We start from the raw sequence: 27157 nt of genomic DNA, 5'->3' as shown, positions 1-27157 counted from the left end.
CTGTGAGTCACTTTGGCTTGCTGTCGGGCACTGTTTTGAAGCATTTTGTCTGCTTGACATTGCCGAGTGCCTATGATTGGTTGGCATGAGACATTGTGGATAGCTGGCAGTGTTGGTGACCAGTGTTGTTTTTGCCACTAGGCACTTGAGGCACTGCCTAGGGCGGTAGGATGCGGGGTTCGGCACCTGAGCAAGGCAAGGTTTTTTTTTTTTTTTGTTATAGTCCAGTTCCCCCAGCAGCAGGTTCAGGCTGCTTGCTGTTTGCTGGGTTAAAGTCCGGGTGCTGGCAGCTGCATCCCTGCACTGCAGACACACCCACACTGTGTGCAGTCAGTGTCTGTTAAACTCACCTGCCTGGAAGGAGGAGATCCAGAGCGGCTCAGTTCTCCCGGTCCAGATCGCAGCCGGCTGGGGAGGTCCTGGAATCTGACAGCCAAACAGAAAAGGGTTGAGAAAGGAGAGAAAAAAAAGCAGCTTGGAAAGGTAAGTGGAGAACACTGGGCCAGAGAGAGGTTTCGGCCTGCAGTGAGGTGCACATGCCGACTGGTGGCACACTGCTGCGGGACGCTGAATGTAGGACAGGCCGAGGATCTGGTGGGCCTCAGTAGGCCAAGAGATGGGATGTTTCCTCATTTCCCCCATTGCTCCGCTCACTTTCTGCTGTTAGTAATGCCGCAGCGAACCACAGGCCAGAGAATGCCGGCAAATCACATAGCACAGAAGCGCCTGTTCCGGGCCAAGTGGACGCAACCTCGGCTCTCTGAGGGGGGCGGGAGACACAGACCGGCTCCTGTGTGCTGTGTCCGGCTAGGGTAGCGGGGTATCCCACTGAGGCTGGGAGGAGCCCAGCTCTACTGTTCACCAGAGACTGTTGAGCACCAGTGTCACTGCCCTGTGTTCGGTGTGTGCGGTGTATTTATATGTGTATACTGTGCCCCCTGTGCAGTGTATCTGTTCTGTCTCCAACATTTAATTCAGAATCCTGATTATCTGAGAAAGAGAGAAGGTTATGCTTAGAAAGAGATGAGCAAGAGAGAAGGTTATGCTTAGAGAGAGATGAGCAAGAGAGAAGGTTATGCTTAGAGAGAGATGAGCAAGAAAGAAGGTTATGCTTAGAGAGAGATGAGCAAGAGAGAAAGACGCAGTTAAAGAAGGCACGTATGGATGCCACCTTAGAGAGCCTAGCAGTAAAAAGAGAAGCCGTGCTCAACCCTGAGCTGCATAGCCGAAGCAGTACGTCAAGTCTGAAGTTGCCACTGCAAGATTCGCCACAACGCACATCTCAGTATGTTAATGAACTTCCTGATCCAAACTATAACCAAGAATATGACACATCCAGTTAAGCGAGTGAGAGTCATCATGAGGCTCAGCTCTAGGAAAACGTGGAGCAAAACAATTCTGCTAATGACTACCTTGCCCCTCACCAGGTAACCAACATGAATTGCCTTGCTGACACACCGCACGTCAGACTGAAGCAATATGACACCAGCTGGCGCCACCCTGAGGATACTAACAGGTATGAACGCACCTCACATCACTATCAGGGTGACCCATCACTAGTATACTCTGCTGACAACCGGTTCACAACAGAATTAGCTAAGTTCTTCACACGACGTGATCTGGTTGCCAAGGAACTCATGAAATTCACTGACCACACTGAAGGTTACAGAGCTTGGAAAGCTTCCTTCCAAAATGTCACTAGAGACTTGGGGCTACAACACAGGGAAGAGATAGACCTCTTAGTCAAATACCTGGGTGAAGAGTCAGTCAAACATGCAGTAAGGATCAGAGACATTAATATAAACCACTCTCAAATTGGCCTTAAAGAGATCTGGAAGAGGCTAGATGAGTGCTACGGCTCAGCAGAGGTAATAGAGAGAGCCTTGTTCAAAAGAATCGATGACTTTCCTAAAATATCTAACAAAGGTCTCCAGAAACTTAGAGAACTAGGTGACCTGCTAAAGGAAGTCCTAGTTGCCAAATGTGAAGGTGACCTACAAGGACTTGCACTCCTTGACACAGCCAAAGGTGTTAACCCTATAGTCCAAAGTTGCTCTGTAATCTACAGGAGAGGTGGCTCACACGTGGTTCCACATACAAATACTGTACAAACACAGTGTTCCATTCTCTCCCTTCTCCGTTTTTGTAGATTTTATACACTAACAAGCGACAATCAGAAATGATCCCAGCTTTGATTTTGCAATGTCATATGCCACACCGTCACCAGCTGCAAACCCACGCAGAACATCTGTGGCAGTGCACAAGACTTCCTAAGATTCTTCTGGTACGGAGACAATGATCCTACTAATGAAGTCACAGAGAATCACATGAGAGTGCACATCTTTGGCAATAGTCCTTCTCCTGCAGTTGCCATTTATGGTCTCAAAAGGTCAGCTCAAGAAGGAGAAGCAGAATACGGATCAGACGTCAGACAATTCATATAAAAAGACTTTTATGTTGGTGACTGTCTGAAAGCCATGCCTTCAAATGAGACTGCCATCAGTCTTCTCAGGAGAGCCCAAGAGATGCTTGCTTGCTCTAACCTCAGGCTTCACAAAATAGCCTCAAACAGCCAAGAACTCATGAAAGCATTCCCTTCACAAGACTTGTGTAACGGTCTCAGAGACCTGGACCTGGGGTCAGACCCCACACCAATGCAACGCAGCCTTGGGATTCTCTGGAATCTGCAGTCAGACACTTTTACCTTTCAGGTCAGCCAGGATGAAAAGTCTTTCACACGCAGAGGGGTTCTGTCTACCATCTATAGCCTGTATGATCCCTTGGGTTTTGCAGCTTCTGTTACTATACAAGGCAAAGTTTTACTAAGAGACTTTAACTAAGGAAACATCTGACTGGGATGGACCTCTGCCACCTGATAAGAGAATCCAGTGGGAAGTATGGAAGAACTCTTTAGCAGCCCTCTCCAACCCGAATGTTCCAAGACCATACACACCTGTGCCGTCTACAGAAATACAAAGCCAAAGACTATATGTATATGCAGATGCTTCTGTCAAAGCAATTGCTGCTGTTGCCTATCTCAAAACTGTAGACTCCAAATGTCGGAACCACATTGGATTCGTTATGGGGAAGGCCAAACTTGCTCCACAACCAGAGCACACTATACCAAGGTTGGAACTTTGTGCTGCAGTCTTAGCCGTCGAGTTGGCACAGTTCATCGCATCCGAGATGGACATCAACCTTACCCAAACCAAGTTCTACTCAGACAGCAAAATAGTCCTGGGATACATCCACAATGAAACCAAACAATTCTATGTTTATGTCAACAACAGAGTGCTACAAATTAGGAGATCAGTTCATCCAAAACAGTGTATTACATTCCCATGGACCAAAATCCTGCAGATCGCGCAACTAGAGCAGTTGACGCAAGTCGACTAGGGAGCACAACATGGCTCTCAGGACCAAAATTATTGTACACTGAGGAACGTTTTCCAGACACCTTTGAACTAGTGAGAGAGGACTCAGATGCTGAAATCCGCCCTCATGTGTCTACACTTCATACATTGACTCCAGCTACTCTCCTCACCCAGAAAACAGGACTATCCAGTGCCCCTCTAGGAGGATTTGACGCTAAGCGCTAAGGACCTCTACAAGCGCCAATGGAGACAGGTGCAAAGTCTTGCCAATACATTCTGGGACAGGTGGCGCAAAAAATATTTGTCTACCCTGCAGCCACGGACGAAGTGGCAATCTACCAGGCCTAATCTAGGCATTGGTGACCTCGTCCCTGTGAAAGACTGTCAAGCCCATTGGAACCAGTGGCCACTTGGTTTAGTGATCGCGACATTCCCGAGTAAGGATGGCAACATTCGCAAAGTCGAACTGAGGATGGCCAAAGGGAATGAACTTAAGACATTCTCCAGACCAGCAACTGAGCTGGTCCTATTGTTGTCTTCGGAGAAAAAGAATAGTGACATCCGTTTGATGCCAGACGGGGAGTGTTCTGTCTCCGACATTTAATTCAGAATCCTGATTATCTGCTTGTTAATGTCTTCAGTGTTTCTGGCTCCATCTAGTGACCAGAGTCATAACCGCAGTGTTATTGTGTTTTACTTTCACTTCTATTTTCCCTCCGTGCAATGCATGCTGGTAGCCTTTTGCAAAGGATTATGGTTAGTTCAGCCCCCTTTTTCCCTCCAGTCCACCATTTTCCCTCAGCCTGCATCCTGGAATCATCTCATTTCTCTTCTCCCCTTGTGACAGCATCGCTGGTATGTAATCACGCTTCCTGTATCTAATTTCTGTCCCATATTAGCCTGCCTAGTTAGTTTTCCCCTTCTCAGCTAGTATTGCAGATGTTGATTCATAATGTTCTATGTATGATATGTATCCCTGATGTACCCTGTATTGACTCAGTGTATATATATGGTTTTGTTTGTAGTTTCACCGCGCCAATATACCATCACATTCAATGAAGCACAGATTCAACCTACTGTCTCCTTATTGGACCCCGGTATAGCGGTTTAGCTGCCTGTATAAGCTACCTGAAGTCTGCTTCATTTAGCGAGGACAGAACAGTCTCTGTGTGCATACTGTGCCCCCATGTGCAGTGTATCTGTGTGTGATACATATGTGTATACTGTGCCCGCTGTGCAGTGTATGTGTGATACATATACATGTCCCCATCCTATATTAACGTCCCCGTCCTGTATCAATGCCCCCCACCCTATAATAATGTCCCCCCCCCTGTAATAAAGTCCCCAGTCCAGTAATAACTTCCCTGGTTTTGTACTAAAAGTCTCCTGTCGTGTAATAATGTTTCTAGTCCTGTAATAATGTCCCCTGACCTGTAATAATGTCCCTTGTCTTGTAATATCATCCCTTGTCTTGAAATAATGTCCCCTGTCTTGTAATAACGTCCCCGGTTTTGTAATAAAAGTCTCCTGTCCTGTAATAACATCCCTTGTCCTGTATTAAAGTTTCTAGTACTATAATAACGTCCATTGTCCTGCAAGTACGTCCCAGACCTATAATAACATTCCTTGTCTTGTAATAACATACTCTGTCTTGTAATAACGTCCCCTGTCTTGTAATAACATACCCTGTCCTGTAATAATGGTCTCCTGTCTTGTAAGCAGGATTACAGGAGGCCGAGTCCCTTCAGTCCCTTCCTCTGGAAGTCTGCAGTGGCAGAAGTGGGGCAATGCAGCATGCCCTGAATGGGAGGAGGGGGTGTCCCAGAGGTGCAATGCTGCGGGCCCGATGTTGGAGGTGAGCTAAGTGGAGTGCATTGTTTTCCTGGCGGCCATGTTTCTGAAGCTGTGAGCCACTGAAGGCAGCGTATGCGGAGACTGGGATCTTGGTCCAGATGCGATCTCAGTCTGCGTATGCGCCACCTATGGAGGCAGTCTTCCTGAAGTCCTCAGAAGGCAAAACAATGCACTTATGCCGTAGCCTGGAGCCCTCATTATCATAGGAATATGTAAGTTAATAAATTGTTTTTCTAAAGCTTTATAGTGTAGTTTTAGGTCAGAGAGGGAAGGTTAGGGATGGGCTAGCATTGGTGCAAGGACAGGTAGTGATGGCTACTTGCAGACATGTGCGGCACTTGCAGTTTTGCACTTGCGGTGAGAACAAAAACACAGCTAGTAGCGTTTTTTTCCCGTTGCTGCAAGTACCGCATTTTCCGGATCGTGGCAAAACCGCAAGTGCCGCACATGTCCGCAAGTCCCATAGGGAATTAATGAGGCCGGACGCATTGTTGCCGTAAGTGATCCGTTACGCGGCAGATGCGGAAAAACTGCCGGATCTACCGCGAATGGCAAAAATCACTCATGTGAAAGTAGCCTAAGTCACTAACGACAGTGTCTGCATTAGTAATACTCACCAATGGGGGAAGCAGCAAGAAAAGTGCGTAGGGCATCATAAACTCTAAATACGGCTCTGTAGGTCACTGGGTTCAACAGGTTTGCAATATAAACATGATATGAAGGGGAATGGGAAGAAAAGTGTTACCCATGGGCACATACACCGGTCCCATTTCTTGGGTGACTGCAGAGTTATTCGTATCAATAACAAGAATGTAACAATACAGAGAGTCACTGCTAAGGTCCAGTGGGCACTGCAGAGACAAGACAGGCTGATCACATATAGAAACGGTTTATACAGGAATTGGTGGAAATCATAAACATTAAGTAGGAGTCACTAGGCACCCTGGAATTCACCCTGCGAGCCGCACTGATGAAAAGGGAGATGTGGTGGCCAGTGTCTTTGGATGGTACAGTCGCTATCCCATCAGGGATTAGTCTGGCTGAGACCTGTGGTTCTGCACAGCTAGGCTAATGGGTGTACTGGTTGTACAGCAGCCCTGTAAGTGTAATCATCTCCATGCTTTAATATATGGGGCAGTACCACACCCTATAAAAATCTTCACCTTCCTCCTTTTTAAGTACCAGATATTGTGTCTAGAAACTCCATGGGCTCTGGTGCCTTGTTTATTGTTACTTGCCCAGTGAATTCCTGATCTTCTCTGGTCTGTGATCCCTCCTGATTTTGCCCCCGGACTGTCTGACCTTGCTTTTGTCTATCCTTACAGTACCTTACCTTCACTATTCCACTGACTAGGTTTTGCTTTATGATTCTGCCAAGTTTTGCTTCTTCTCGTACTCATCTGAATTTGTTTGACTTGTCTCACCTCAGGCTCGCTCATCCAGCATCTCCAGCATCTCCTCCATGGAAACAACCCAGGGTACCCCTATGTAATTTCAGATCTGCCTGATGCAGTGGCTATCGCCAAGTCTGTCGGAGATAGCCTTATTCAGCCAACAGACTCTGATAAACTCAAACTTAACACTTTAGGTACCAATAGGGTTTTCATGGTATTCTAATGTTTTTATAGTAGTAGTCATCTTCTTTGATTCTCATTGCAGTATACAATATACTGTGATTGAAGCCACCAGCCGAATTTACAGTTAGTTTTTCTTCACCTCAAATATGTCCCAAAAAGTTTCAAGCTCCTGAGATAAACACAGAGCATGAAAGGAACCATTAGTACAGGTCTGCCAAAAGGGCTCTGAACCCTGTGGAGAGTCCGTGTGCAGAACATTAAGAAAGGACACTCCAAGACTGCATGAGACAAGAGAATATGTAGCAGGAGTCCAAAGAATAATATAAAAGGTATACATTTATTGAAAAAACATCATAATGACAATCATGATTGACAGTAGAAGAGACACGTTAGGACAGAGATCAGGTAGAGAGCAGCATATGCCACCCAATTATATCATGATATTACATAGTAAAGTGCATAGAGCAGTCCTATGGTATTGGGTCACTGATGAAGCCAATGCGAAACGTGCATTGGGGCTGTGTGGCATGTGACCCGATGCACCTTATTATGGGTAAGAATTTATAGGATATGGGGTGGTGTCTTACTAGGTTGGATCACTCTTGTTCTAGGTTCTACTACTACAGTGGGTGCGGAAAGTATTCAGACACCTTTAAATTTTTCACTTTTTGTTTTATTGCAGCCATTTAGTAAATTTAAAAAAGTTCTTTTTTTTCTCATTAATGTACACTCTGCACCCCACCCCACATGGCCAACGTGACTTAAATATGAGTGTTTAAGCAAAGAGTCTGAATACTTATGACCATGTGATAGTTCAGTTTTTCTTTTTTAATGCATTTTCAAAATTTACATTTCTTTTTTTTTTTAAGTCAAGATGTGGTGCAGAGTGTACATTAATGAGAAAAAAAATGAACATATTCTCTTGTCTCATTAAGTTTCAAGCTGCTGCACAAGTTAAGGTCCCCATACCCTCCAGAGTATGCGTTACCAAGACCTCCAGCTATCTACATACCTCAGTGATTCACAAAGGAGCCATCTTAGAATCAGGGTCGCCATCAAGGCATTACTGCTTACTGTATGGGGCCCGATGAACAGAGGGGGCCTGCATCGGGCCCTATCTTATCGGCTCACCACATAGGTGACGTGTAAAGTCTCTGGCATGATCCTAAAGATAGTTCAGGAGCTGGCTCCCGACGAAGGTGGCATATCCAGACTCTCCTAAGCATGATCCTGAGTTACCAGTTTGACGAACATGCGGTGTCACAGTCTGTAGAATCACCGAAGCGTGGCTCAGTTTATCAGTGGCAGAGGGGGTGAAACTGAGTGAAGTGGCAGGGGGTGAAACTGCCCGGCTCTGGGTGAAGCACCAGGTCAGTCTTAGGCCGTGAGCCCGCAGCAATGGAGACACGTAGTAAGAATGGAGACACATTAGGAAAAATGGAGACACGGTGGAAGAATGGAGACACAGGAAGAAGAATGGAGACACAGGAAGAAGAATGGAGACACAGGAGGAAGAATGGAGACACAGGGAAGAATGGAGGCACAGGAAGAAGAATGGAGAAACAGAGGGAAGAATGGAGACGTGGGGCAGGATGGGAGACATATGGGCAGGATGGAGACAGATTGGGCAGGATGGAGACAGATTGGGCAGGATGGAGACAGATGGGGCAGGATGAGAGACACGGGGGCAGGATGGGAGACACGGGGCAGGATTGGAGACAGGGGGCAGGATGGAGACACAGGGGGCAGGATCATGGGGCAGGATGAAGATAGATGGGGCAGGATGGAGACAGATGGGGCAGGATCATGGGGCAGGATGTAGAGAGATTGGGCAGGATCATGGGGCAGGATAGAGACAGATGGGGCAGGATCATGGGGCAAGATGGAGACCGATGGAGTAGGATCATGGAGCAGGATGGAGACAGATGGGGCAGGATTATGGGGCAGGATGGATACAATCGAGACAGATGGGGCAGGATCAAGGGACAGATGGGGCAGTATTACGGGACATCACATGTGGGCAGAATGGATATTCATGAGGGCAGGATGGGAGAACATATGGCTGGAGCTAGGAATGAGACACACGGAGGCCAGGATTGTGGATATTATTACCATAAGGGCTAATTAAGGGATATTATTACTGTAATGATGTATTTATTTTATTTTTTGAGGATACTGTTTTAAATGGGGGAGGCGGTCCTTTTACTGTGCAGAGCGACACTATGTCGCCTTTTTTCTTCATCTGGTGTAGTTTAGAAGTTGGTAAAAAATTAAGTAATGTGTTCTGCAAGCGGTGCGCTAGATAACGGTGTTATTTCCTGCAGAGACAAGCACTGGCTGGATGAAGATGAAAAGCAAAGATGAAGGACTTCACCTAGAGACGTCACTGGTGAGTCAGTGTGTTACCTGTACACTGACACTATACACTGCACACTATATATGTCCTGTGTACAATGTTACCAGTAATCACTGTATTACCTTTACACTGACACTGCATACTAAGTACAGATCTCCTGTGTATAATGCCATTAATCACATTATGTTTGTGTTTTAACTGTATTTATTAAATTTTAAATTTTTGAAATGGAGGTAAAGGGAAGGCCGAAGGGAAATGGGTAAAAGGGAGAAAGGGGAAAGACAAAAAATATAAAACTAGACAATAAAAAGGAAAAAGGGAGGGAAGGGACAGTTAAAAAGAACAAACCCTATAAAGATAGGGAAAAGACAATTAAACATACTGGTAAAAGCTATAAGACTAAGTTATATGTTGCATAAAATAACAGTTTCTGAGAAAAGGTCAGTAAGACACAATAATCATATAAACAATAGTACAAGACACATATGTGCATAGCAAGAAACGTCAGTAGTAAATGTAGCTTAATCAAATATTACTAACAGTACACATAGTGGAATAAAAAGAATATAACGATTATTGCTTAAAATGTATGAGTACTTGTTGAGTCTGGGAGTACCCTTGAGTAATCCTAGAACTTGGTGGGGGAAAGTTCGGTTCAAATGTAGCTATAGAAAGTGGAATTGGCTTTATCCAGTCTCTTGGTCATTCAAGTTGGTTTTTAAAGTAACGGAATGAAAATTAGGAACAGCAAATGCGGTTCATCATGTAGGAAAGAAGCCACGCGGAAGCGGACATCTGGGAGAGAAGATGTGTGGAAGTATGGAGGTAGTGATTCCAAGTTGTTTTAAAAAATCAATGCCCTCCTCTGAAGACGAAAAGATGAAAGATTTCAATGCGTACGTAACTTGTAGGGAGGATGTTTGAGTCCAACGATAACGAATTCTAACATAGTGGTTTTTGAAAGATCTTTAAACAAAGTTAAGTCGTTGTCTGGAGACAGTAGCTGTTTGGAGTCTCTTGTCAGTGCAGGTAGATTGTTCCAGATCCACTCAGAGTAGAAGGACTCTATGGTATCTCTTGCTATACCATTAGAAAGGAAAGTCGGTCTAGGAATTCTACAGTATAGACGTTAGCAATTCAATTTTCTTCTTTTACTCTTGGTAGTAATCATGAGACCATTTTTGAGACTTATTTTTTCAATTGAGACAGTTGTACTGAATCTGAGCTACCTCTTATTTTTTAATTTTTTCTTCTCTTGATATCCTCAAAGTTTGCAAAGCAGCTTTTAAAAGACAAAATATCCTTGTGTAGTTTTTTTCAAAGACTCTTCAAAGGATGTTTGAGTATGGAAAGTATTGGATGTTGAAAATTTGTTTTGGTCTTAAATATTCTCTGTTATTTTTGGTGAGATCGACATTGAGACTGGGATGTTGTAAGCGTTTGTGTCAGTACCTTTCCATATAATCAAAATTGTTTCTTTCATAATTTATTTTATTTAATTCTCTGAAGCTTTATTCTTGTTTATTGGAGAGTGTTCAGATGATGTTGCATTAGTCTTTGTATCTTCTCCTCTCTCTCGGTTCCATAAGTTGTCTCGAAGAATGCCGAAAACTGTTAAAAAAAATGTAACAGATATTTTTTATAAAATTTTCCGAAGGTGAATCGTCAGAAGCCACTATATTGTCGACCACACAAATACAATCTTGGTTTATTTTTCCGGATAAGGGTATGCTCAATACCGTCTTGTGAATTCTCCATGTCAGAACTATGTGTTGATGAAATCTCAGAATAATCAGAATAATCCAATACTTCTAAATCTTCCGAATTTAAATCAAAAGAAAATTACGTTGTGGTTTTCATCATATGGCAATTTGTCCCTTGTATGATAGCCAATGTATAGAGAGTTGTTGTCCCACTTCGAGTCCATTGAGCATAAATAGTCAAAGGTGATCATGGGCATGGCTTTGATGCACAAGATGTCTAAAGTTGCATTTAACATAGTTAATATAGTAACTTTCTGGGATATTGGGATGTCGGGGCTGAGTCTGCACACTAATATAGAAGCAGTATAAATAATATGGTCTCTAGAGGCCTGTACACTCACTGTGGTGTTGGTATACCAGGTGACCCTTTGTATTTATTTGTCCCCTCCATAGTGACTTTGCTCGCCTCCATGCTTGTAAGGCTGGTTTCACATTAGCGCATTTTCAGCGCGCGCACGGCCGGGGGTAGCTCCGCCCCCGAGCCGGCTCTCTGCCCGGCGTGCCCGCCCCTTCCTTGTAGCGCCGCCTCCTAGCGCACAACGGCGCCTGCGATCGGCGCACCCTATCTTTAGCATAGGGTGCGCAGATCGTGCGCAGGTCGTGCGCTAGTTGCGCTTTGACCTGCGCTGCGCACTTTTGACGATGCGCCGTGCGCGCCAAAATCCGAAAAGTTTGATTTTGGCGCGCACGGCGCACCGTCAAAAGTGCGCAGCGCAGGTCAAAGCGCAACTAGCGCACGGCCTGCGCACGATCTGCACACCCTATGCTAAAGATAGGGTGCGCCGATCGCAGGCGCCGCTGTGCGCTAGGAGGCGGCGCTACAAGGAAGGGGCGGGCACACCGGGCAGAGAGCCGGCTCGGGGGCGGAGCTACCCCCGGCCGTGCGCGCGCTGAAAATGCGCTAATGTGAAACCAGCCTTACTAAGATTTTTCTTAGGCTGCAGCTGGTTTAGGCAGCCATAGGCATGATATCCAGATGTGACATTTGGGTGCTGCTAATAAAAGTTAGCGAACAAAGCTATGACTTCTCTTTCAATTATACTGTAACATGTTTTGTCTATGTATCAGTTACCCCCAACCAAAATGTCTACCCAACCCAATCCATTGAGGTACCTACCACATGACTTAGAACTTGATGTTAGGATGAAGGATATCTTATTGTTTTGCTCTGAGTTTAAATAATTACTTTAATTATTTTACTGTTTCATGGCCTAAGAAATATATGAACAAACCCAAGAGACATGGATGCCACCAATTCTTCATCAGTGATGGAGTTCATACTTTCCACATTTGCTGATCTCCATAGTTTTCAGCTCTGGCTCTTTATAATATTTTTCTTCATCTTAATTGTCACCATAACTGGAAATTTGGCAATTATTACAATAACATTCTCCGACTCTCAGCTACAAGGCCCAATGTATTTCTTCCTGGCCAACCTATCTTTCGTAGACATTTGTATGTGCTTAGTGACAGTTCCTCAAATGTTGAAGAATCTCTTGTTGGATCTGAGAGGAAGGGTCATATTGTTTTGGGGATGTATGGCTCAAGTCTACTTCTTTTTGACATTTGCCAACGTTGAGGATTTCTTGCTTTCTATCATGGCTTATGATCGATACTTAGCCATTTGTGACCCCCTCCATTATGTGATGATAATGAATAGAAGACTGAGTTCCCAACTAATTTTCTTCTGCTGGATATTGTCTACAGCAAATGCCATTCTACATACTGCCTTGACATCAAGACTCTCATACTGTGGGTCCAACGAGATCAACCATTATTTGTGTGATATGGTGCCTCTCTTCAAACTGTCCTGCTCTGACATCACCATCAATCAACTGGTCATCTTCACCGAAGGATCTATTGTGGTTGCTGGTCCCTTTCTGTTCATCTTTGCCTCCTATGTCCACATTATTTTTGCCATTCTCAAAATCCATTCTGCTAAAGGAAGGAGAAAGGTTTTTTCCACCTGCTCTTCCCACCTGACCGTGGTGACCTTTTATTTTGGGACAATACTATTTATGTACTTTCGCCCATCGTCTAGCTACTCATTGACCAAGGACAGAATAGCCAGTGTGATGTACACGATTCTTGCCCCTATGTTGAACCCTTTTATCTACACTTTAAAGAATAAGGATGTTCAGCAAGCTTCAAGGAAGCTTTTTGCCAGAATTAGTCATGCATGAGGGAATTAACCACTTTATTAATGACTGGGTTCATGTATACTATGGTGAGGTTGGTAAGGAGGACCACTAACTTAAGTTGGCACTGGATGCAATAAATCTTCAAAAACTCATAGCCACCCCAGATTGTAGAAACCTGGACCTCTCTCTTCTCTATAGTACATATGGCCAAGATTATAGGGCCCAGGTCTACTCTATAAAGATATACAGAAAATTAGGCCAATATACTAAATACAAAAATAACCAATCATTTTTTGTCATGCATAATCTTTAATACTATGAAGATGTCCCAAGGTGACTTCTCATCAAGTCAATGGAGATCAGTGGAAGTCTAGTAGCTGAGATCTCATAAGTGATTTGCATCTTACCCATGTTTCCACTTCAAAGGTGGCCAATCAAGCCCAGATCATCTCACTTAAAGTCATTGCAATTATAAACCAATTAGTTCTATTTTTCCCATCATCATGCCCATACATAATGTTTTGAAAACTCTTGATGTAGCTCCTGATGTTAACAACAAGTACAGTTATATCAAGGAAAAGCAAGTAGTAGGAGACTTCTGAGTGTGTCTTCCCACAACAGACTGCTCCTTACCTTTACAGTAACCTCTAATTTACCATCACTCTCTTCGGCTCCTAGTCGTCTTTGAACACCGTCCCACTCTTTATTAATTTATAATCCAATATGAAATTAAATAGTTATTACTAGACTCAAAAGTTATTCCATGCTCATAATGCACTGAATTCGGGAACTGGGCTATGGAGAGCCTCATCATTAATGGAATGGAGCTGCACATGCTCAACCCCTTTTCCATACATTGTCTATGGGACTGCCGGAGATAGCCAAGTACAAAGTTTTGCTATTTTCTGCAGTCCAATATAGAGCAGAGTTTGAGCATGTGGAATCCAGACCCCATTCTCAGGATTGCTGAGGGATCCCCAGTGATCAGTGAGTTAACCCCTAGCCTATAGATGATGGAGACATTTTTCTTCTGGGATTAAACCTTTTACCAGGTTGACTGAATGTATGGAAACTTATTAAGAGCCTCAGTATGACTCATAAATACCTATTGCAAGATGACAAAGTTGTTGTTATGACCAATGAGTTAGTTTTCTTACACAGAGTTCATGATTGCTAAGTATTCTTGGTCTTGTGAAAATGTATACAGTCATACAGGTTAATAAAATATATTTTGAACTGTTTACCTTTTTTTTGCCAATTTTGCGTACTTGACTCTTTATTCCAATGTAGGGTATTAGAAAATGAAGCTGGCCAGCTGAACACTAGTTTAAGTTGTTTCCTTCAATCTGTTCCTTTCCCCCCACCCCCCTATTAACCTCATACACATGCATGCTCAGCACAGAAGAGCATGCATGCATTTTCAGTGGAGAAAGGGAAGTAAATTGCTGCAAGGATACTGTGGTTTTGGAGATAAACATAATTTGTCAGTGCAAATTGACAACAGCACAGGCGCATTGTACACCCTTGTCATTTCCAAACAGTTCAGTACACCTTCCAATCTATTTGTTTTCCATCTAACCTCATCCTTCCTTGGCTCCTGTAATGCTGAAACTGTGAATCAAGGAAGAGGGGGATGGAGAAAGATGGGCGCAAAAGAGGTGGGTGAGAAAGTGTAGGTTTTTGAGGATGCAGCAATACAGAATATGCTTATTTTTTATATTTTTATTTCTTTGATTTTAATAAATATTTTTTTCACATTTATATCTTTAATTGAGGTCATATATGTAAAATGTGTTTCTTGTTTCTATCATTTCAAAGAATGAGGATGATTGGATTTTTTGTTTAGCTTTTTCAATAATTTTTTCTTAATGTATTTAAGGTCATTTTTAATCCCCCATACGAACATAGGACCTTCGGTATTGCAGATTATAGCAAAAATCACGGTCTGTTATGAAGCCCATTCAAAACCAATTATGTACTTTTAACAAAAAGAATATTGAAATTGAGGTTATAACTAACAAAACAGCACAAAAACTCTCTACAATGTAACCCTCAAAAATTTGGAGGGTAATTTGTGCCAAAAATTCATAAAACACATGATAATTTCCAAGGGTGCCCAATGGTGGCAGGAGTGGGCTCTTCTGCTGCCTAAATACACAGACTGATTAAATAATCCACTGCAAGTGCTAATGCCAATATACTGGGATAAACTTGAATGCTCAACAAAGCTCAATGCACTTGTTTATGGTGGAGTCGGGTTGTATTGCTGCCGTGTGACAGCTAATGTATAACCATTATTGTTGAGCATTCCGATACCGCAAGTATCGGGTATCGGCCGATATTCGCTGTATCGGAATTCCGATACTTAGTTCCGATACTTTTTTCATATCGAATACCGGAATCGGAAGTTCCCATAATGCTAGGAGCCCGCTCGATTTGATTCAGCCAATGGGGATCCTCAGAAGTGTGGGCATATCCTGTTAGGCATGTAGGCATGTTAACTACTGGCATCACTGTGATTGGCTGCTGAAATGATGTCATGATACACTATAAAAACCGCAGCAGCCGCCATTTCGGGTTCACTCTGCTGTGAATTCAGTTAGGGACAGGCTGCTGTTGAAGACTGTGAGGGACAGTTAGAAATAGCGATCATCAAACATATCTATTGTTCTACCCAGGGTACATAATCCACCACTGTAGCATTTTTGTAGCCCAGCAGCGCTGTTTTAATAGCTGTCTGCAAGGACTGTGTGAGTGCAGACCCACGCTGTGTAGTGTGTCCTGCAGGCACATCTGCTTGTAGGCCGCCCAGCGTGTGTCTCTGCCTCATACACATTTTTCTTTTATTGCTGCTTTTTTTTTCTCCTGTATAGTGTGCTTCCATACGTATCCATATACGTTGGTTGCTAACACTAAAGGATTGGACAGCGGAGCCTTTCAGCAGCCTTTCAGTGCTATAGCCCATTTCTCTGCACTGTTTTTGGCTGTCTGATAAGTCTCTCTGTGTGTGAGTGCAGCTCACGTTACAGTGTGTTCTACAGCCACCGCTAGCTGTAGTCCGCTCAGCGTGCGTCACTGCCTCATACATAGTCCTTTTTTTGCAGCTAATTTATCCAGATTTTTGCTCCTATATTAGTGTGCTTCCATCCGCATCCATTGTCGTTGGTTGGTTGCAAACACTATATAGGATTAGATAGAGGAGTCTTTTTGCTGGCTTGTGCCCTTCAGGGCCAGCCAGACTAGTATCACCCTATTTTTTGGAGCCTCATCAATTGCATTGTAGGTTAGCTTCCTGCATTGTAATCGCTCCAAAAAGTTTGTGATACTATAGCTTTCAAACTTTGGTCACATCCTTTTCTTTCCCCCCCCCAAAAAAAAAGGAAATAAAGTTCACCAAACACTCCACTTTACAGTTGTGTAGGCCACATTAGATCATATTAAAGTGTAGTACACACACTCTTAGCCAAATTAGTGTTTCTTATGCTGGCTAGCAGGTGTTCAGGAATAAGAACACTAAGCCACCCCTTTTTTACTTTTCTGCCTATCTTTATCAGTCTACCAAGATGAAGAAGGCAGGGAGTAAGGCACATGGTCGTGGCCATGGAGTTTCAGCAGGGAGAGGACGGGGGGATTCAGCAGGGAGAAGACGTGGGGATTCGGTGTCTGCTGCGGCCACCAGTGACCCGGCATCCCCCACTTTTACCAGGCAACAGTCCTTCATGCGCAGCTTTGTAGGACCTCGCCGTACCCCACTGCTGCGTGACAAACAAATTGAATCCGTTGTCGGATGGATGGCAGCTAACGCATCCACTTCAATGACTTCCGCATCCTTCCAGGGCCAGAGCACTGAAGAGCAACCATCTGTCTCTTCACCACCTGCCAAATTGCCCAGGCAGTCTGAGAGCCCTGGACAGGAGCCATCTCAATCTTTACTTCTGTTCTCAGAATCTGTTGGCTTGGAAAGAGGTGGCCAGCCAAGCAGCATTCTAGAGCGTGAAGAAGAGGGAGTATGCAGTGATGCGCAACTGCTTTGTCCCTCTGAATCTGAAGAGGCGGGTGGGCCAGTGCCTATTGTCAGCACACCTCAGTGCTCATCTGATGATGATGAGACTCAGCTGCCAATTTCTGGTGCGTACGGTGCTGGCGAGACAACCCAGGACTAGCCGGTGCTTGAAGAGGGGAGTGGAGATGATGAGGTCCTTGACCCATCATGGCGTCAGCCACAGGAAGGTGGTGGGAGCAGCTCTGAGGAAGAGATTCCCCGAACGGCCAAAAGAGGAGGGAGAGGGCGGGGGCAGACTTGGTTGCCTGTAGCCTCCACTTTGGCACCCGTGAGGAGCAATCCTCTTCCAAAACACAAAATGGGCGCTCCCAGGACTTGCAGTGAGTGGTCTTTTTTTGACACAGTTGCAGATGACATTTGCTTTGTCAAATGCAAGCTGTGTCATCAGAAAGTTAAACGAGGGAAAAATGTGAGCAACCTCAATACCACAAATATGTGGAAACATGTGCGTACCAAGCACGAGGTGGAGTTACACAGACACACTGAAGATGTAGGCCAACCTTCAGCAGCACCTACCACCTCTTCAGCTCGTGTTGGGGCCTCTTCCTCCAGCTCACACACAGCTGGTTCGGCTTCCTCACTGGAACGCCATGGAAGAACCACTGCCACTGTTGTCCAGAGACCCAGTGAAATTCCACCCACTGAACCACGTTCTCAGTCATCAGCACACTCCCAGGCCACTCACCAGCAATCGGTAGCACAGGCATGGGAGAAAAAGCGGCCATACTCGGCAAACCATCCCCGAACACTGGCTCTGAATGCCGGCATTGCCAAACTACTGGCCCTTGAGATGCTGTCATTCAGGCTGGTGGAGACTGACACCTTCCGGAACTTGATGTCATTGGCAGTTCCACAATACAATGTGCCCAGCCGCTTTTATTTCAGCAGGCAAGCCGTCCCTGCCCTGCAAAAGCATGTGGAGGTAAAAATTAAAAATGCGCTACCAAACGCCGTCAGTAGCAAGGTCCACCTGACCATCGATGCGTGGACCAGTAGCCATGGACGGGGACGATACTTTTCCCTCACTGCCCATTGGGTCAATGTTGTGGAGCCGGGTACAGATCTGGAGAGTGGCTCTGTACGTATTCTGCCAACTCCAAGGATTGCAGGAATGCAGTCTGTACATATTGAGTCCTCCTCCTACTCTAGTTCCTCAGAATCAGCACTGCATGAGCCTGTTAGGCCAGATATGAGCACAGGTGTGGCCAAACGTCAACAGGCCGTCCTTAAATTAATTTCTTTGGGGAATCGGAGCCACACAGCACAGGAGCTCTGGAATGCCATCAAGCAGGAGAGCGATGTGTGGTTTGTGCCAGCGAATCTCCAGCCAGGTTTGGTAGTGAGTGACAATGGCCGAAATCTAGTGGCAGCTCTGGGCCTAGGCAACCTCACTCACATACCATGTCTGGCACACATGCTCAATTTGGTCGTGCAGAGCTTTCTGAGGGACTATCCGGATCTTGATGCACTGCTGCACAAGATTCGCCTAGAGTGTGCTCACTTGCGGCGTTCCAGCATGGCAAGATCGCGCATTGCATCTCTGCAACGCCGATTCCGCCTGCCAGAACATCGCATCATATGTGACCTCCCCACCAGGTGGAATTCAACGTTACATATGTCGGAGCGGTTGTGTGAGCAGCAGGCAGCAGTAATGGAGTACCAGCTGCATCAGGCGCAAACAAGTCGCACTGTGCGCCGGACACACTTCACCACCACTGAGTGGGCCACTATGAGGGACATCTGCCAAGTTTTGCGTGCCTTCGATGACTCCACGCGGATGGCCAGTGCAGATGATGCACTAATCAGCATGACTGTCCCCCTTATCTGTCTGCTTCAAAAAACCTTACAAGCACTAAGTGAGGAGGTTTTTGAAGAGGTCGAGGATGAGGAGTCAGAAATGCCATCTGCTTTTGGCAAGTCTGCGCAACGTGCTTCCACACAAAGGCCCAGGCAGGGGACACTTAGTGAGGAGGATGACGAGGAGTCAATGGAGGAGGAGGAACACATCTCTCCAGAGGAGTCAGTGTGTACAGCGAGGGTGGGGTGATGCTGAGCAGGCTGAGATGCTGCCTCAAGCTGGGGACAGCATTTCCGGTCCAGTTGGCAGTCTGCAGCACAAGGTTGATTTCATGCTGCAGTGCTTGTTAAATGACCGCCGCATCGCCAACATTCTCCACACGGCTGATTATTGGGTGTACACCCTCCTAGATCCTCGCTACCGGGACAACTTACAAAGTCTCATACCACAGTTGAACCGGGAGCGAAAAATGCGGGAGTACCAAGAAACACTTGTGCAGGCCATCATGTTCTCCATTCCCCCCGCAAGTGTTGCTGGTAGTGCTGTTCAAAGCAGCCATGTGGGTAGAGGCATTGGAGGAAGCTCTACACAAAGAGGTAGCAGAGGCAGTGCCGCAGGACAAGGCAAGGCCAGTATGGCCCAAATGTGGAAAAGTTTTGTGGGACCGCCACAAATGGCTACACCATCACAGACGGCTCCAGTCAGCAGGAGGCAACGTTTCCGTCAGATGGTGACAGACTACTTGTCTTGCCCTGTTAGTGTACTCCCAGATGGCTCTTCCCCATTCAAGTATTGGGTCTCTAAGCTGGATACATGGCCAGAGCTTAGCCAGTATGCATTGGAGGTGCTGGCTTGCCCTGCTGTCAGTGTATTATCGGAACGTGTCTTTAGTGCTGCAGGTGGTGTGGTAACAGACCGTCGCACGCGACTATCCGCCGATAATGTTGACCGGCTTACTTTTCTGAAAATGAACAAGGCCTGGATCTCACCTGAATTTGCCAGTCCTCTTCCAGAATAAATAATTGGCTGGCAACAGGATCCAGGTCTCCTATTGTGTTCATGTTTCTATGACCTGAACTTTATTTCCTGGGCTACAGCAACGCCCGTTGTTGCTCAGAAGTGCTGTCCACACAGACAAAACACTCGCTCATGTGTAAGTGGGGTTCGGTAACGTCAGCTGATCCCCTGCTGTGTGTATGGCAAAGTGTCCTGCTCCCTCCACAGTCAAACAACCTCAGATTTACACCTGGCTCCAAGTAGGCCTCGGCCTACTACCTGATTTTCCCTGTGCTCCGACACCGCCAGTTGGTGCTCAGAAGTGCTGTCCGCACAGACAAAACACTCGCTCATGTGTAAGTGGGGTTCGGTAACGTCAGCTGATCCCCTACTGTGTGTACGGCAAACTTTCCTGCTGCCTACAACTTCTGACTACCTCTGATTTAATATGTTCTCTGATTTGTCTCCACTCTGTTTTGAGTATTTCCTCCGGCCTACAACACCGCCTGTTTCTGCTCTCAAGTGCCGTCTGCACAATCCACACTTGTTCCTGTGCTACCTGGGTCCTGTAACATCTGCTCATCTCCAGAGGTGAGTCCGGCAATGTCTCCTGCTTTGTCTACATTCCCACTACTTGTAGTGGAAATGTGGACAGAGCAGGAGACATTGCCTGACACACCTCTAGGGAGAAGCTGCTGTTACAGAACCCCAGTAACACAGGAACAAGTGTGGGTTGTGCAGACGGCATTTCAGAGCAGCAACTGGCGTGGTTGGAAGCCAGAGGAAATACTCGAAACAGAGTGAAGACAGAGGCCTAATTGGAGTACGTTGACAGTTAATAGTCTAGAAACAATCGAAAAACTGCCACCAAGTAGGCCTCGGCCTACTACCTGATTTTCCCTGGGCTCCGACACCGCCAGTTGGTGCTCAGAAGTGCTATCCGCACAGACAAAACACTCGCTCATGTGTAAGTGGGGTTTGGTAACGTCAGCTGATCCCCTGCTGTGTGTATGGCAAAGTGTCCTGCTCCCTCCACAGTCAAACAACCACAGATTTACACCTGGCTCCAAGTAGGCCTCGGCCTACTACCTTATTTTCCCTGGGCTCCGACACCGCCAGTTGGTGCTCAAAAGTGCTGTCCGCACAGACAAAACACTCGCTCATGTGTAAGTGGGGTTCGGTAACGTCAGCTGATCCCCTGCTGTGTGTATGGCAAAGTGTCCTGCTCCCTCCACAGTCAAACAACCTCAGATTTACACCTGGCTCCAAGTAGGCCTCGGTCTGTTACGTGAGCAGATCCCCCAATGTGTGTCCGGCACTGTCTCCTACGCTGTCCACCTTCCCACTGCAAGCGGTGGGAAAGTGGACAGAGCAGGAGACAGTGGCAGACACACATCAGGGGATCTGCTGACATTACAGAAACCCAGTAACACAGGAACACGTGTGGATTGGGCAGACGGCTGCTGTACGCATAAACTGGCGGTGTTGGTGGTCACGCGAAATCCTGGAAACAGGGTGGAGACAGATGCCTAATTGGAGCACGTTGACAGTCTGTTGTAGCCTACAAACAATCTAAAACTGCCACCAAGTAGGCCTCGGCCTGCACCATGATTGTCCCTGGGCTCCAACAATGCCAGTTGGTGCTCGGAAGTGCTGTCCACACAGAAAAACACACTTGTTCATGTGAAAGTGGGGTTCGGTGACGTCTGCTGATCCCCTGCTGTGTGTACGGCAAACTCTCCTGCTGCCTCCAAAGTCAAAATACCTCCGATTTACACCTGGCTCCTAGTAGGCCTCGGCCTGCACCATGATTGTCCCTGGGCTCCAACAACGCCAGTTGGTGCTCGGAAGTGCTGTCCACACAGAAAAAAACACTTGTTCATGTGAAAGTGGGGTTCGGTAACGTCAGCTGATCCCCTGCTGTGTGGAGGGCAAACTGCTGCTGCCTCCAAATTGTAACTATTTCAGATTTAAACATTCTCTGATTTGGCATCTGTCTCCACTCTGTCTCTAGTATTTCCCCTGACCTCCAACACCGCCAGTTCCTGCTCACAGTTGCCGTCCACACATTCCACAAATGTTCCTGTGTTCCTGGTGTTCGGTTACGTGAGCAGATCCCCCAATGTGTGTCCGGCACTGTCTCCTGCGCTGTCCACCTTCCCACTGCAAGCGGTGGGAAAGTGGACAGAGCAGGAGACAGTGGCAGACACACATCAAGGGATCTGCTGACATTACAGAACCCCAGTAACACAGGAACACGTGTGGATTGGGCAGACGGCTGCTGTACGCATAAACTGGCGGTGTTGGTGGTCACGTGAAATCCTGGAAACAGAGTGGAGACAGATTCCTAATTGGAGCACGTTGACAGTCTGTTGTAGCCTATAAACAATCTAAAACTGCCACCAAGTAGGCCTCGGCCTGCACCATGATTGTCCCTGGGCTTCAACAATGCCAGTTGGTGCTCGGAAGTGCTGTCCACACAGAAAAAAACACTCGTTCATGTGAAAGTGGGGGTCAGTAACGTCAGCTGATCCCCTGATGTGTGGAGGGCAAAGTGTCCTGCTCCCTCCAAAGTCAAAATACCTCCGATTTACACCTGGCTCCTAGTAGGCCTCGGCCAGCACCATGATTGTCCCTGGGCTCCAACAACGCCAGATGGTGCTCGGAAGTGCTGTCCACACAGAAAAAAACACTCGTTCAGATGAAAGTGGGGGTCGGTAACGTCAGCTGATCCCATGCTGTGTGGAGGGCAAACTGCTGCTGCCTCCAAATTGTAACTACTTCAGATTTAAACATTCTTTGATTTGGCCTCTGTCTCCACTCTGTCTCTAGTATTTCCCCTGACCTCCAACACCGCCAGTTCCTGCTCACAGTTGCCGTCCACGCATTCCACACTTGTTCCTGTGTTCCTGGTGTTCTGTTACATGAGCAGTTCCCCCAATGTGTGTCTGGCACTGTCTCCTGCGCTGTCCACCTTCCCATTGCAGCGGTGGGAATGTGGACAGAGCAGGAGACAGTGGCAGACACACATCAGGGGATCTGCTGACATTACAGAACCCCAGTAACACAGGAACACATGTGGATTGGGCAGACGGCTACTGTACGCATAAACTGGCGGTGTTGGTGGTCATGTGAAATCCTGGAAACAGAGTGGAGACAGATGCCTAATTGGAGCACGTTGACAGTCTGTTGTAGCCTACAAACTATCTAAAACTGCCACCAAGTAGGCCTCGACCTTCACCATGATTGTCCCTGGGTTCCAACAACGCCAGTTGGTTCTCGGAAGTGTCTTTGGCACGGGTACTCCCTGGTGCCCAGCCTGGTTCCAGCACGCCAGCTGTTTCCGGGTAGTGTCAACGTCACTATGCCACCAATCCATTGTCCTGTCGTCTTGCGGCCGGGTTAGCCGACTCTACGGTGCCTGCAGTTTAGGTGACTCCTATGTGGGCTGCGGGAACTGGCACTGAAGGCTGGATCCGTAGTGCCAATGGGACATGGACCCCCTGTAGTACTGTGGGTTTCGGTAACTGCGGCCGGCTTGCGGCCTGGCTACTTTGATGGGTAACTTCTGCTACCCAACCGGTTTCCAGCACTGTCAGCTGGTTCTCGCCAGAGCCTTTGGCCTAGGTGCCTCCATCTCGATATCCTAAGGTCCAGCACCGTCAGCTGGTCCTTGGTAGTGCTTTCTAGCACAGGTACCTCCTGCCTAGTAACCGTGGTCCAGCAACGTCAGCTGTTCCTCGGTAGTGCCATTGGCTCTTGTAGCTTTTGCTACCCATCTGGGTTCCAGCACCGTCAGCTGGTTCTCGTCAGTGTCTTTGGCATGGGTACTCCCTGTTGCCCAGCCTGGTTCCAGCATGCCAGCTTTTTCGGGGTAGTGTCAAGGTCACTATGCCACCAATCCGTTGTCCTGTCGTCTTGCGGCCGGGTTAGCCGACTCTACGGTGCCTGCAGTTTAGGTGACTCCTATGTGGGCTGCGGGAACTGGCACTGAAGGCTGGATCCGTAGTGCCAATGGGACATGGACCCCCTGTAGGACTGTGGGTTTCGGTAACTGCGGCCGGCTTGCGGCCTGGCTACTTTGCTTTGGATGGGTACCTTCTGCTACCCACCCGGGTTCCAGCACTGTCAGCTGGTTCTCGCCAGAGCCTTTGGCCTAGGTGCCTCCATCTCGGTATCCGAAGTCCAGCACCGTCAGCTGGTCCTTGGTAGTGCTTTTTAGCACAGGTACCTTCTGCTTAGTAACCGTGGTCCATCACCGTCAGTTGGTCCTCGGTAGTGCCATTGGCTCTTGCTCCTTCTGCTACCCATCCGGGTTCCAGCACTGTCTGCTGGTTCTCGCCAGAGCCTTTGTCCTAGGTGCCTCCATCTTGGTATCCGAGGTCCAGCACCGTCAGCTGGTCCTTGGTAGTGCTTTTTAGCACAGGTACCTTCTGCTTAGTAACCGAGGTCCATCACCGTCAGTTGGTCCACGGTAGTGCCATTGGCTCTTGTTCCTTCTGCTACCCATCCGGGTTCCAGCACTGTCTGCTGGTTCTCGCCAGAGCCTTTGGCCTAGGTGCCTCCATCTCGGTATCCGAGGTCCAGCAACGTCAGCTGGTCCTTGGTAGTGGTTTCTAGCACAGGTACCTAATGCATAGTAACCGGGGTCCAGCACCGTCAGCTGTTCCTCAGTAGTGCCATTGGCTATTGTTCCTTCTGCTGCCACTACGGGTTCCAGTACTGTCAGCTGGTTCTCGCCAGTTTCTCAGCCTTCTTGTACCTTCTGCTACATTTCCAAGATCAAGCTTTTTGAAATTGTCTTTGGTAATCCTTATTGATCTCCATGACGACGACCCTGATGACGACGACCCTGAAGACCACGCCAAAGAAGACCAGAAATATGACCCTAAATAATAAGACCAAGAGGACAAAGAACATGAAGACAACCACCAAGATACAGAACAAAAGACAGAAGAACAAGAAGCAGAAGAAGCAAAAGCAGAAGAACAGAAAGCAGAAGAACATTAAGCATAAGACTAAAAATCAGCATAGAAGAAATCAAAATTATAAGCAGAAGAAGACTAAGCAGTAAATGGGGTGAGTCTGTTCCTCCTCGTGGTGCCCCTGGAAAATGCCTGCTGCTGCAGGCCAAACTGAACGCGGACAAATCCTGTTGTAAATCTTTTGTGACAGGCAGAACGTAAGGTGTAATCTTATAACTTTTATAGATAAGTACTACAGGAATGCCTGTCACCATAAGAAAATGAAGAAAAAGAAGAATAGGAAGAAGATGAAGAAATAGCATATGAAAATTAATAATAGCTGAATAAGAAGAATATGAAGAATGGAAAAAAAAATGGGAAGAAGGTGAAAAAGAAGAAGATGAATAAGGTGAAGAAAAATTTGATAAAAAAATGCTACTGCTGCGGATCATGAACGAGAAAGTGTGGGAGAAGTACAAAAGAAGGTGAAGAGCATGGAAGTTGTGAAACATACATATCTGACAAAATATAAAAAAGTTAACATAGTCAATATCTTTTTAACTCCGAACGTCTTGAAAAAAAAAATGGAATTAATGCTATACCATGTGATTTGAATAAACCACTATGCCTTTAATGTCTCCTCCACCTCCCACAATACATTCTACATGACTCTTATTTGTTTTCAATTACGTAGAATTAGCCAACAAGGAAATAAAGGGCTTTTTTAAATTCCGATACCGGAAGTCCCATTGACTTGAATGGGACTTCCGGTATCGGAATCGGCGATACCCGATATTTTTTTCGTATCGGGCGATACCATCCAATACGATATTTTTGGGTATCGAACGGTATCACTCAACACTAATAACCATTTTAAATGGGCATGTCATGGAAAAGCATGGCTGTAGAACCATTTGGTAAATGCACAAATATAAACATGGTGGGCCTCTCACAAATGTGCCCAAAGCTTCAAACCAAAAGAGATTAATTGAAATGCTCTGGATGTTATCCTAGTAGATCTAGGTAATAAATTAATAAGATTTCTAGAACATTTATATTTGTACCTAATGATTTTTATCTACATGTCTATTGAACAATTTGTAAGGTAGTCATGACCTCCCTCTTGTGAATTTCTTCCACACCAAGAAATTCTTTATGGACCGTTTCACATCTTTGTTCCTCAGGCTGTAGATTATGGGGTTCAAGACAGGGATGACCATGCAGTACATGGCGGAGATAACACTATCTAATCCCCAGGAATCACTAGACGTTGGCCTCAAGTACATGAATATGACGGCTCCATAATACATGATGACAACTGTGATTTGGGAGCTACAGGTGGAAAAGGCTTTTAACCTCCCAGACAGTGATGGGATTCGAAGAATGGCTGAAACTATAAAGATATAGGTCACTAAAATAAAAGCCATAAACCCGACCCCAAATAATGAGGCAGACCCAGTGGTCAGCATTTTGTTGAGGGTTGTGTCACTGCAGGATAGCTGTAGCAATGGTTGGACCTCACAGTAGAGTCGGTCAATTTTGTTTAGACCACAGTAACGCAGGAGAGATGTTGGAATGGTCTGGATGATGGAATTTAAGGTGCCTGTGATCCATGGGGTAGATCCCAGCTGAAGACACATTGCTTGGTTCATGATGATCTTATATCTTAATGGAATACAGATGGCAATGTACCGATCATATGCCATGATGGCAAGTAAGACGCACTCAAAAGTGGCACAGAATGTAAAGATATAAATCTGACAGAAACATGCCTGAAAGGAAATAAAGTTATTTTGCCTTACTATGTTGTTGAGGATATTGGGTAGAGTGACAGTCGTGTAGCACATCTCTAAGAAAGAAAGATTGGCCAGGAAAAAGTACATGGGAGTATGAAGACGGGAATCTGAGACAATGGCTGTGAGGATAATCAAGTTCCCACATAATGTCATCAGGTATATGCTGAACAAGACCACAAAGGACACACAACGAAGCTGGGGAGTGTTAGGTAGACCCAAAAGGACAAATAGGACTGTTGTGGTGTTGGCTGGATAGTTGTCCGCCATGGATCGGTCACTGGAGGAAAGAATAATTGGCTAATATGACATTTGCTATTCTTCAAATATTTGGTCTATCAACCAAATAGGAAATGCTTAAGAACTGGATTAACATATTAGACGATAAGTTAAACTCAATAGACTTATGGCTACCTTCAACCGGAAAAACTATTAAACTTATTTAGTATGAAGGAAAACTAGTTAGATTGACTGCCAG

At 46.0% G+C, this 27157-nt stretch overlaps 2 protein-coding genes and 1 long non-coding RNA gene across 4 annotated transcripts; 2 read left to right on the top strand and 1 right to left on the bottom strand.

Annotated features, from left to right (window-relative positions):
• Positions 1-245: 245 nt before the first annotated feature.
• LOC141046724 (uncharacterized) lies at positions 246-4917 on the top strand. 2 transcript variants are annotated; one of them, XR_012219638.1, is made up of 3 exons: positions 246-483; positions 1428-1516; positions 2150-4917. It is a non-coding gene; the product is annotated as an uncharacterized lncRNA (long non-coding RNA). The 2 variants fall into 2 exon arrangements; XR_012219639.1 differs by having other exon boundaries at positions 248-483; positions 4400-4917.
• Positions 4918-11853: 6936 nt separating this feature from the next.
• Positions 11854-14306, top strand: LOC141046723 (olfactory receptor 1f45-like). The gene has a single exon (XM_073541349.1). The coding sequence runs from the start codon at positions 12166-12168 to the stop codon at positions 13105-13107; it is 942 nt and encodes a 313-aa protein (XP_073397450.1). The 5' UTR covers positions 11854-12165; the 3' UTR covers positions 13108-14306.
• An 11689-nt stretch (positions 14307-25995) lies between these two features.
• Positions 25996-26949, bottom strand: LOC141046794 (olfactory receptor 8U9-like). The gene has a single exon (XM_073541420.1). The coding sequence runs from the start codon at positions 26947-26949 to the stop codon at positions 25996-25998; it is 954 nt and encodes a 317-aa protein (XP_073397521.1).
• Between the last annotated feature and the right edge of the window lie 208 nt (positions 26950-27157).

This window comes from Dendrobates tinctorius, unplaced genomic scaffold (genome assembly GCF_039654945.1).
Source record: "Dendrobates tinctorius isolate UK_male_01 unplaced genomic scaffold, ASM3965494v1 ptg000120l, whole genome shotgun sequence".
NCBI classification, from domain to species: Eukaryota; Metazoa; Chordata; class Amphibia; order Anura; family Dendrobatidae; genus Dendrobates; species Dendrobates tinctorius.
Note: the sequence above shows the minus strand (reverse complement) of the source record. Positions and strands in the feature narration are given on the sequence as shown.

What these genes read in the sequence shown, in the direction of transcription:
- LOC141046723 (XM_073541349.1), top strand. Translation starts at nt 12,166, where the DNA reads ATGGATGCCACCAATTCTTCATCAGTGATGGAGTTCATACTTTCCACA.
- LOC141046794 (XM_073541420.1), bottom strand. Translation starts at nt 26,949, where the DNA reads ATGGCGGACAACTATCCAGCCAACACCACAACAGTCCTATTTGTCCTT.